The sequence below is a fragment of the Nothoprocta perdicaria genome, unplaced genomic scaffold, assembly GCF_003342845.1.
Source record: "Nothoprocta perdicaria isolate Ctin4 unplaced genomic scaffold, notPer1 scaffold_64, whole genome shotgun sequence".
Lineage (NCBI taxonomy): Eukaryota > Metazoa > Chordata > Aves > Tinamiformes > Tinamidae > Nothoprocta > Nothoprocta perdicaria.
Window position 1 is genome coordinate 2,507,246 of NW_020455910.1, and position 12,393 is coordinate 2,519,638.

Here is a 12,393-nt window from a genome sequence, read left to right on the forward strand (position 1 = left end):
AACCCCTCGCCACTCTCCGATGCTCCCGTCCCGCTGCCCGCAGCCTCCTGCCTCCCTCACCGCCATCGCCAGCCCCGCCCCGTCCCCAACGGCCGCCCCGGCCCCGCCCCGCCCCCTAACGGCCGCCAGCGCCCCGCCCCCTCCCCGCCCTCCCTGGCCGGGCAGAGCACGTGGGCGCTGCCGGCTTCAAGCCCGACATCCGGCCCCGCCTCGGTGCTCCCGCCAAACCGTTCCGCCCGGCGCGCTCGGAGCCTTTGGCGCGAGCACGCGCGCCGCGGAACCCGGAACTGCCTGTGCGGCGGCGCCGGAGCGGAGCGGAGCGGTGGGGCTGCTGCCCGCGCGCGGCCGCCGCGCCCCGCCGCGCGGTGAGGGGCGCCCGGGCGTTGGCGGCGTTATTGGCGTTGTTGGCGTTGTTGGCGTTCGGCGGGCTGTGGGTCCCCCTCGGAGCCGGGGGCGTCGCGCGGAGCAGCCGTTGCGGTAGTTGTGCCCTGCCGGGGGGCAGCGCTGGCGTGTGTCCCGGGGCGGGGGGTCGGTACGGGCCGCGCTGGCCGCGAGCGGCAGGGCCCGCGCGGGTGTCGCTCTGGGGATCCCGCAGTAAGGACGGTCTGGGGATCCCGCAGTAAGCGGGGGCTCTGCCGCATCGGACCCCTCCGTTTTGTTGTTTTCCCCCCTCATCTTTTAGTGTGAGCGCGCCAGCAGCTCCCCCCTCTCGTGTGCGTGAAGTCGAGGGTGCAGGTGGATTTGTTTTCATCTTGAAATACACCTGGCCTTTAGACAGAGCTACCTACGTGTGTCCACATACAAGCAGAATTTGAATTTTAGCAAGCAGAATTTTAGCAAGCCGAATTTGAATTGCAGCTTTGCCAAGCAGTCTGACTGTTGTCTATTGAAGTGTCAAGCTGACRGGTTGTAAGTAATAGCTCTCTTTTCCTTTATTTCCCCCTCTAGTGCTTTGCCTGCAGTACAGAGATCTTCCAGAATGCTGGAGTCCTACGTAACCCCTATTTTGATGAGTTATGTGAATCGCTACATAAAGAACTTAAAGCCTTCAGATCTGCAGTTGTCCCTCTGGGGAGGAGATGTTGTTCTTAGTAAACTCGAATTAAAGTTGGATGTACTTGAACAGGTATGATGTGTTGACGGTGATGTATGTCTTTGGTTTAAAAGATGTTGGCTAAATAATTTACATGCATGGAAACATTCATTTAGTACTCACTGTGTTTCTTCTTAGGTGTATATGTATATTTTTCTYTTTTCTGCTGTTATACTTGTTTTAATTCCATGTTATTTATCCTATTCTGCAAGCTACAGGGTGTGAAAAAGAAAGGCTTTATTATGGGCAGGTTTCCTCTTTCATTGAGCACTGTTTTGCATTTAACATTTAACCAAATTGTCTTCCAAGTTTTATTTTACTAATTGCCTATAGTAGCTAATTTAAAATGTAACTAACAAAAGTAGGACCTCTTTTAAATTAAGCGTACTGAATGATTTGTTGAATGTTGTTGTTCTRGGTAGTATTTCATAACTCCCTTTTATCATTCCAGTTGTATGTAAACATARAAGTAATTGAGGGATGGTTTTGTCAGCTAGTTTGTGTGAATTAATTCAGAGAGTATAAGACTTAACCTTGAAAAGAAAAGGTTGGTAAAAACAGGATACTCCACGTGGAATTTTGGAGGCTGTGGTTTGTATGAGCATGGTTAGACTCAGCTTGGGGGACTGTTTTCTTCTATGCTTATCTGAGCTGACAACTTTAAGGAGCTGTGTGCGTGAGGCAGATAAAACTGTTCTGTGCAGCAGGGCTTAGTGAGGGTCCAGATGTAGTCCAGGAAAAGGAGCTGAGAGAAATGCAGCAAAAAGTAATAGGAGATTTGGATAATATGGTCTGTGAAAGGAGATCAAAAAAGACAAGGACTATCTTTTTGTTCATTTTGGATAAAATACATGGGAAAACAGGTCTGCGTGGCTTGTATGGGTTGAACAAGAAAGAATGGATTAAACTGCACCCAGAGATGTTTACACTTGGAGAAAACTTTTCTTTTTATGGCATGATGATGTTCTGGAGTAAACTGTGGAGGCTGCAGTCTCTGTTGGGAGAGACCTTTAAAAATGGAAGGAAATGTGTGTGRTGAATTAAGAGTATTGCATCCAATCCTAGAATACTGGCCACTCTTTCAAGAAGCCCCCATCCACTTTCTGTGAAAGAGAAAGAACTTGGTTCTTCTTCCAGGTATTTGATGGCTTCTGCATCTTCTTTCAAGGCAACTGCCTTTTAGTTATTCTGCTTCTTGATACAACTTATTTATACAGCTAATGTGAATGACTGCAGTTGGACACGTTCCACACGTGAATACTTAAAACACCTTTAGTATGTGTATGCCCTAGAGCCAAAGAAGTTTTGATGAGGAAGGAGTTCTGGAGGTCACCTAGGCTGAACCCTCACTTGGAGCGAAGCTGTTGCCAGCATTAGGTCAGGTCAGCTGTGATTTTGTCCACTTGAGTCGCGTCCAGCCTTGCTTATGAAAACCTTCTCTTTGGGAGAACTGAGCCAGTGCTGTAGTACCCTGCTGGGGAGGAACTTTGCCTCATGACAGATGAGGGCTTGGAGGATGTCTGGCTTGCTCTCTTCCCGGGCCCTGCTAGGAGTCTTCCTCTCTCATCTTAACAGATGCCTTTCAAGAAGTCACAGTTGGTTTGTATTGCCCCCAGCCTCCTTTTCCCCTGCTTGTCTGGTAGCAGGGGACAGAGCGATTCCAGTGCAATCTGTYGCTGTCTTAGCTGGTGTGGAATGAAACAAATCTCGCTTTTTAAATGCCTGTTCAACTCTCTTTGGCTTGAATGGCATTGCGAATATATAGTAAAAGCAAAGTTTAACTTTTTTWAAAYATTGTTTGGTGACATGTTTAAGTGAAAAGCAGTGGCCTGGATTTGACCCTTGCTGTGCTTTGGAGCCTGTTCTGGACTCGGAGAAGTGCTGCTAGGGTGTCACTCGCACAAGTGATGCTGCTTTATGCCGGCCTAAGCAGRCTTATTTTCAGTATATTGTACTTGGCAATGTCACATCCCACAACCTTTGCAGCTGAAAGGGAACTCGCTTAAAATGCTAAACTCTATAAAAGTTGGTGATAAACATGGTTTTATTTTGGATACGCTGGGTCCATAGAGGTGGGAAACCCAAGCTGGTCACCTTTCTGCAGTTCCCTTTACTTCTAAAGTTCCTTCTATCCTGTACKGTTATTCCCAGCCTGACTCCTGCTCTCCAGCTGGTATGAATGCTGCCTAACTACGTGACCTAGTGATGTTAAGGGCATGTACACTTGATTCCAAGCCTATCTGGAGCCTTGAATATTTTTTGTAGGATTCCAACCTTGCRTTGAACTGTACATGACTGCTTGGGAACATTAGCGCAGCCAACAAACTACCTGGATGAACCTTATATCAGATCTGGGAAGAAATTGGTGTTTTTTGGCCATCAACCTGAATTCCAGGTGGAATTGGATGGAATGGCCATTGATGGCCATTTTCAGGCCACCAACCTGAATTCYAGAGCATGGATAGGAAAAGAGGACYGAATGTTGTCTSTCTGCTAGAACACTTGCTTTATTTTTGGAATATATTGAAAATATGTATGAATGTCTGCTCTGCTGATGGCAAGTTAGGAACCTTTGGAAATCAGCAGTTGACTTSGAATACTTACCATAGCAAAAGAGAGAACATTGAGACTCAGAAAATATATCACATTTCTATATATATACTTTATGTATTGTCATTAAACTAAACTTAATATTACTGTAATAACTCTTTGCTCCCTTTTTTGACAATACTAATTTTGTATGTGAAAGTTGAATACTGATACATTTGGAGTTAACCATCTAGCTGCAATGTAGCTTTGAAACAGTTATATCACTCTTTGAATATTCAGTTAATTCTTTAATAATTATTTTTAGTTTAAGAATGAATCCAATACAAATAAAATATCTGAAGAGATTTTTTGATACTCATCTCTCTTCTATCCTGCATGATCCAAGTATTAGAAGAGTAAGTGTTCCTAGGAATTTTCTTTCTAGACAGAATAACTGAGACCATGTACAAAGACTACTTTCAAATAAAGTATATTTAAACTTTAAAAACATTAAAAAACATTTAAAACACTTTTGATAACTTGCTTGCAAGGTCACTGTGATGTCAGAGTAAAGGAGCTAGCTAACACAAGGGGAGAAAGAAGGAGTCTCTGATAACAGACAAATGATAATCTGATCTAAAGACTATTGAGTCTCCTGGTATTATGGGCTCCTTTGCTTGAGTTTGTGCTTCCTTTTCCCTTTGCTGGGCAGCACAGCCACAAAAGTGAAAACAAGAAAGCAGATCTACTMGCTCCTTTGTTCATTCCCTGCTAAACTTCAACTCTTCTGTGTAGTGCAGCTGTTGATAAGGCAGATACAATCAAAGAGAGAGAGCCTGCTGTGGGGTGGGAGAGGATATGGGGGTGTTGGTCAATGTGGTCAACATAGGCCAGGTGTGTGGCCAACAAGGCTTCCTGCCTTGTATCAGGAACAGTGTAGCCAGCAGGACCAGGGAAGTGACCATCCCCCTGTACTCGGCATGGATGAGGCTGTGCCTCGAATACTGTGTTCAGTTTTGGGGGGGCCCTCACTACAAGAAGGACATTGAGGTGCTGGAGCATGTCCAAAGGAAGGCAAAGAAGCTGGGGAACAGCACAGACCTTACAAGCAGAGGCTGAGGGAGCTGGGGTTGYCTAGTCCGGAGAAGAGAAGGCTCAAGGGAGACCTTATCACTTCCCACAACTACCTGGCAGGAGGGTGTAGTCAGGTGGGGGGTCGATCTCGTCTCCAGAATAACTGTCCATAGGACAAGAGGAAATGGCCTCAAGTTGTGTCGGGGAGGTTCAGGTTAGACATCAGGAAGAATTCCTACATGGAGAGAGTGGTGAAGCACTGGAACAGGCTGCCCAGGGTAATGCTGGAGTCCTCATCCCTGGCAGTGTTAGAGAAACAGGTCGTGAGGCACCTAGGGACGTGGTTTAGTAGGGCTGGTGTTGAAGGGCTTAYGATTGGATTCGGTGATCTTGAAGGTCTTTTGCAACCATAATGATTCTATGAAGAAAGTAACTGCAATTAAGGCCCAGATTTATCCCTATGTTCCAAGCTTTATGCCACATCACAACCTTTGACAATTTTTAYGGTGTTTTGAAAATGTCTTTTCCACCTATGAGATGGAAAAAAAMCTATAGTTGGGATTTAACATAATAATAAAAAGAAGAAACATCTCATGTGAGGAGAAGAGAAATGAATAAAAGTGGTCCTTTATAAACAAGTTGCTAAACTTGGCGCACACATTTGTATCATATCGTCTACTGAAGTAGCATAACAAAGACTTCTTTGCAGTGCTGTAAGGAAACCTTTTCTTGTGCAATTAGGATGGTGTCAGAAAACATTTGTATTAAAATTCCTTTGAAACAAAAGAATTGTATTTTCTAAAAGTATGGAAGTTCTGTGTCTGTGTGCTTGGCTGCATAACCTCATTATGAAAGCATTAATTTTGTTCAGCTTTTATAGGTAACTAGACCAAAATGAGAGTGTATATTAAATTCATCTACCAAATAATGAAAAATCTATTTAAAATACTTTTTGAAGAAAATGTGCAGCTTCCACGTATGAAAACAAGTCTGGATCTAAACAGACATAACAGTATTAATGGTTCACATTAAAATTTCATATCTGAGRAATTCATTTCTATTACTGTTAATTTTTACTAATATTAGCTCGTTGTCTTGATACGCAAAAGCTTTGTCTTCAGGTTGCAGTGTATTTTTGCATTGCATTTTTTATCATTTATTTTCTTACTYTGCTATCAGGGTAGGGTTCTTTGTCACTCATTGTATCAGTGTAGCAGCAGCTCTCTTTAAACTGCCTTATACTTGGTTTTCCATGGTTTATCTTAAGCCGTTTGGATTAAAATCTGGATCCACTTCTAAATATCTGCCTTTGAAATTCCCTAGCAACTTGCCTGCTTRGCCTGAGAGCTTCTGTTTGACTCATTCATACAAGTACTTAGTCAGAGCTAGGTGCCTAAGCTGAGCTGAGGTGCAAGGTTGCTCAGGTCCCTCTTCAGATTTCCAGGGAAATTTTGAAGTTTTGAACACAAATTTACACAGAATCACAGAATGTTCAAGGTTGGAAGGGACCTCTAGAGACCATCCAGTCCAACCCCYTGCTCCAGCAGGGACACCCAGAGCACGGGGCACAGGTCGGCATCCAGGYGGGTTTGGAGACCTCCAGAGAAGGAGACTCCACAGCCTCCCTGGGCAGCCTGTGCCAGGGCTCTGTCACCCTCACAGGGAAGAAGTTCCTGCTCACATGGAGATGGAACTGCCTGTTTCATCTTGTACCCATTGTGCCTTGTCCTGTCACTGGCCACCACTGAGAAGAGCTTGGCCCCTTCCTCCCTACATTCTCCCTTCATGTATTTATACATGTTAATCAGATCCCCTCTCAGCCTTCTCTTTTCCAAGCTGAAAAGGCCCAACTCGCTCATTCTCTCCTCATAGGAGAGATGCTCCATTTCCTTAATCGTCCTTGTCGCTCCCCGTTTAGTCCCTGCCTTTACCAAAACCCATGAGSAGTTTTAGCTGTGTGAACCTAGTGACCAAAGCTCTCACCTGGTATGGAGGAGATGTAGATCCACTTTTTCTCTCAACCTGACAGGCTTAAAAGTTCCCAGCTTTTAAGAAGCAGACCTAAATACTGTGCTGCAAAGGACTTAGGTGGAGATGACCGTCATGTCTTGCTATTGAYGCTGGAAAGCTGCGTAGCCAAAAATGTCAGGCTAGGAGAGCAGATGAGCAATGAGGAGCTGCGTCGTCACTGAAACCTCATCCCGAGCATACTCAGGAGTGAGAGTGCTGATTTAGTTCTGCCACATTACCTCGTGTTGTTGCTTTCTTCGACATGCTTATTGTCAGTATTTTGAATCTATCATTTGTAGTGCGGGAGCCACCGGTGGCTGYCCTCTCTGATGAGGTCCTGCTTCCTAGGAGAGGCTGGGGCTGCTGGGGATATCCCGGCACTCTGGATCATGCACTGGTGCCATGCCAGRGCCTCAAGGAGCTTGGATAACCCTGCTCCTTGTGCTCCCCGTTCGCCAGGTGCCCGCAGTAGCYGGCTCCGTGGGGCAGCCCCACAGAGGTGAGGGCCCCTTGGCGCTTGCTGGGGGCGCTGGGCTGACCTGCCCAAGCTGGGCCGGGCTTTGGAAGGAAGGGCYGCCGCACCTGGGTTAGGCCTTCTTCGTGCGCAACAGCCTCGGCCCTTCCCAACGTGGAGCTTAGGAACTGTGTGTTTAATGAGGGCTTCAATATGAGCAGGACAATGTCCTGATAACCAAGAATGAAAAGAGCAAAAGAAAAACTTTTTTTTGAGCGTTTACATCTTAGTGGTCAAGTTAGGTAGGGATTCTGCRGAAGAATTAATAAGATATCACCGTATTAAAAAGGATGTCATAAGCTTTGTAAACCAAGGGTCCAAACATAGCAGTCCTGAGATTCCTAACTTAGAATGCCTGGCTTAGCTACCTCTATTTATCATTTATCATCTATCATTTATCATTTATTACTACTTATTACTTATCTATTATCTATTATCTATTATTTATTATTTATTTATTTTTAATTTAATCCCAATAATTTCCATTATTATTTTTGTTTTCAATTCTTAYAATAAGTTGTACTGAAAATGAAAAGTATTTTACATAATGGTGTTCAGCAGATTTACTGTGTATAAAACATGTACAGAAATTCTCATGTTTAAGTCAAAAGGTATCAGGTAAATCTTTGCTTTATAGAGTTGCTGTGATTAGATGAGCCTTTCTGTCTTTTCCATTGCCMTTCTGACTGGCTTGTTTCTGTATTCTCAAAGATTTTTTAACACTGTAAGAAAAGAGTGCAAAGCATATTTAAGTAAAATAGAGAAAATAATATATATATGTAATTATACATATATATGTGTGTGTATATATTATATATATAACATATATATATAATTATATRTATATAATTAYGTATATATCTATAGAGTTAGGTTCATGTTTTTCTTTACTAAGGCTCTTTATTTTCTAAGTGTTCCATAAACTTTYGTGAAGACCCTTCATTTCTGTTTGTGGCCAACCTTGAGAACACTGAGCTCTAAGTACTAAAATATTTTTGTAATAAAATGTCTCTATTATTTTCCAAGTGCATGCTCTTCAGAATAATGCAAGTGGTGTATGAATTGAAGTATTTATTTCTAGTAGTTAATTTCAACTTATTTCTTCAACGAGGGCATATTTTGCAGTAGCATCACATGAGAGGTTGTGTTGAACTTTAAAAAAATTTACAGGTATGATAATTCAGGTATTTCTTTTGAAYGGGCTGTTTGTAATGTGTATGTGCAAGCAGTTACATAGCTGCTTGCCAAGTCCTATGCTGATTAGAGGAAGGAGACCGACCTTTTTTCTATTTTATGCTAGATTTTTTTATGAATGTATCTTTTTGATCTTTGATGTGACTCAGTAGTTAACTAGTGAATTCTTCATTTTTTTTTAAAGGAACTGAAACTACCATTTACTTTTCTAAGTGGTCATATTCATGAGCTTCGAATTCACGTGCCATGGACAAAGTTAGGCTCAGAACCAGTGGTCATCACTATCAACACGATGGAGTGCATCTTGAAATTGAAAGATGGGGCTCAGGTAAGAAACATGATAAATATATTTCTAATGCTGTGAGGCTGACAAGAATAAGAGTTTGTAAGAAGTCATTTCTATTTAAGTCCTCAGAAGAATCTGGCATGCATAGTTGTATTCACGGTTATTTCCTTAGTAGGTCATGTGTTTAATATTTTCCTTGGTATGTATTTCTGATTCTGTTTTAGCTATAATGGTATTCTTGCAGGTGTAAAACTAGGTTAATATTCATTCTCTGTTAGAATTTTCCTATGACTAGACAATAAATGGATTTCAAGAGCGGCAACTTCTACCAGAAGCAGCTCTGGTTGGTTGAGAAAGTTTTGTGCAGCACCACTGGACAYTGATTGTTTTCAAAAGATGAGTTGCTCTTATTGAAGTGCTTTACAGTTCTTGGAGTGCGAGGTACAAGCAAGGGTTCTCAAGGGCGTTTTGTTTTGTTTTAGGAATTTTTAACTTATACTATTTCAAAGGCTTAAGAACAACTTCCTTCTGCCACAATGAAACTGAAACGACTTCACCTTACTTCTAACTTTGTCAGTCATAAATACTTGGGTACATTAACATTTAAACTGTGTCAGTTGGAGTTGTTGTTTAGGAAAATTTATATATATATATATATATACACACACATATATATATATATACACACATTATATATAAAAATTCTTGTTCACACTTTAATTTCAACGTAGAGTCCAGTCACATTAAGGATCCTACAAAAGAAACATTTAATTTATACAAAGCCTGCAGGTCTTCGCTGGCAGGCTTGATGAGCTGTAAACATTGAATATCARTGATGAGATATCTGTCAGCAAAAGCAGTGGGGGACAGTTTTCCATTACATTGGAGAATGTTTGTGATTCTTTGACAGTTCTGGAGTTGAAAGGCTTTTGTTGGAGTAAAAATCCCTAGTCCTAAGCACACCACACACAAAGCGTATGCTTGTGTTCTGTAGCTACTCTTTATCTATGTGCATACATGCGCATACATCCCTGTGCACCTCCTAACAGCCAAATACTGAATATTTAGTTCTAATGTTGCGGTGAGTTTCCAAGGCCAGGTGCTCCATGAGAAACATGCTGTGGAAGCAGCAAATTGCAACTAATTACAGAAGCTGCAGAAAAGGTTTTACTCTGTGCAACCCGGAACTAATATTTGATGCTAGACCATGTAAATGACTGCTGCTGGAATGATCAGACTTCCTGCTTGTGTGCTGTTTGAAACTTAGATTTTGTGGTGCAAACAGCGAAAAGTCAAATGTCATGAATGGGAAGCACTCTCAAAGTAAGTGCTTGTTACAGATGTTTGAGATTCAGAGGTAAGAAAGGATTTTTTTTTTTAAATTGCAGCTGACATTTGGACAAATTATTTGATGTTATGTATACTCAGGAGAGTGAAATTTGGTACTGTGTCATAGTTGGCTTTATCTTTGACTAATAAGAATGTAAATGAAGACACTTTTTTCCTTTTTTTTTTTGAGAATATAAYTTAAAAAGTTGAAGCTTGAATTTTGTTTTCTAGCTTACTGGGAGATATTTTGTCCAATTCTTATCAAATAAGACCTTTCCTTTTATCATGAAAATGTATAATTAGTTAATGAAAAACCTGAATGAACCAAGGAGATTATTTCTATGAAAAATGGTAGAAAATATGCTTTCAGTGAACTTAGCTCTGACTGGAACTGTCTGCCAAGAACTTGATATCATCAAAACCTGTAATTAGCAGGAAAAAATCAGTTTAATTCTCAAAAGTTTATAATTTATGAGCTTAATCCTCCCTTTTCCTCCCTTTGGCAAAGGGAGCACTTAGTGAGCTTTTGTATAATTTTGTTGAGCAAAAAGTTCAGTTTTTGCTCTCAACTTAGTCTGGAGTGTCTGTCCACGGATGCCGTTTGGTTTCTTGGTTTGCTTTTTGCTGCTGCTGCAGTTGTTTCCCGTGCTATGGCAGCATCTCCTCCTCACCCGGGATAAAAGTTTGGAGCAGACAAGGTGAGATTGGCAGTAATGACTCAACTTCTGCTATTATGCTAATATTCTCCTTTCCTGAGGAGAGAAGTGGATGTAAGTGATCGGTTTACCCAGCAATGTACGAATCCTCTCAGATAGCATTAATGCTGGTTTTAGCCAATTTGAGGGGCACAGAGAAACCAAGCAGTTGTTTGGATCAGCTTGCAGGTGATTTACCTCTGTTTGTGTTTTTGAGGCACTATGGAGAAATTCTGCCTGAATGYAGTAACTTTGTAAGAGCAGGGGAGAACAGGCAGCAAGCACGATGGTCGGGAGAGCAGATGGTATYTGAAAATCGTTAAATACCATGGTATTTGAAGATTGTAAACCCTTTTTCCTCCTTCTCTGTCCTTATAGACTCTTAGATACCCTGTGGAGGATTTAGGCCAGACCATTGCAGATCTGAATGCAAGTCTGATCAGTTCTCGTACTTCTATTTGTTTTGAAAATGAGAAGGGACTTCTAACCATTAAAAGGAAGGGGAATAGGAACCTTAAATCCTCTTCCCCTTTTCATGTGCATGATCGTGAACTGTTATTTATTTATTTATTTTTATATGTCCCTCTGATACCTCTGCTTCAATTACAGTAACTTCTAGTGTGTGTGGCAAGTTAACTAATAGTTACTTTTTTCCAAAAGCTTCAAAAATGTCTGGCAGAGCCTTTAGTTGGGCTTTATGTCATTTTCTCTGTAGAGTTCTAGTCTGAAGGATTCTCATAGTGTTTTCTAGGAGTGGTTTGGTAGGAAATGGGATGCTCTAGGGAGCAGATTTTCCGTATCTGTTTTGTAAGGGATTAGTTTATTGCAAAAAATCTGCCACCATTTAATAAACTTGCTCTTTYGGTAGAGGGAGTAGCTGTAAAATAGTGGCTTTTAGAAAAGTCTTTGGAGCGGTTGGTTCAGAGAGGAACTTTCCTGTTTGGACTGTTTTCAAGTGGGTGGCTGAAGAGGAATTGCTTGAATGGTTTTGCTGTTCTTTAAAGGCAAATTATCTGATGCTTTAGGTCATAGTAATTCTATTTGCAGAAGAATAAATTTTTTGCAGTGAATTTGTGGAAGTTGCAATGGGCACRTTTCTATTAACTGTGGAAGTCCTTCTGCAGCTGTTGTGCATTATGTGCATCACATACCAAGCTGGGTAGTCTGTGGCTTAGTCTAGGTGAACAAGCTTTGCTTTTAGGTCTTTATACTAAAGACTTCTAATAGTAAGAACTCSAACTTTTTTTCCGTTCACTACTGGGTGCCATTATCACACCTAGTGTCCAGATAGTCTCTGTTTGAGACTATCCATGGTGGCAGAAAGGGATAATCTGTCCCAATAGCTCAAGAGTATTTGCAGCTCTGCTTATACCAGAAGGGTCTGACTAAGAGGTTGCTTCTCTGAGCAGCCCAACGTTGAATGACAGGGCAAGATGGAGACCGTATGAGGACCCCGTGCAGCAGCACAACTCGCTCCTGGCTGTGATATTTCCTCCCACCGGGTTATCATGACAYGGTACATGTGTAGGGAAGATGTAAACAAGAAATGTTTTCCGTTCCTCGTGCCAACTTGTTGTGTAAACGCTCTCTCCAACTGTCTGGAAATTGAATGCATACTTGAAAGATTAAAAAATTGACAGTTTTATTCCTTGAAATGTTTAGTCCTGTA

At 41.9% G+C, this 12,393-nt stretch overlaps 1 protein-coding gene across 1 annotated transcript in view; it reads left to right on the plus strand.

Annotated features, from left to right (window-relative positions):
• The first annotated feature begins 953 nt into the window (after nucleotides 1-953).
• The window catches only part of VPS13B (vacuolar protein sorting 13 homolog B), a 399,744-nt gene continuing 388,304 nt past the window's right edge, over nucleotides 954-12,393 (plus strand). The window contains exons 1-2 of the mRNA XM_026049995.1: nucleotides 954-1,126; nucleotides 8,599-8,742. Of these exons, the coding sequence (XP_025905780.1) occupies nucleotides 980-1,126; nucleotides 8,599-8,742 (291 nt within the window). The 5' untranslated portion in view covers nucleotides 954-979. The remainder of the gene's footprint in view (nucleotides 1,127-8,598; nucleotides 8,743-12,393) is intronic.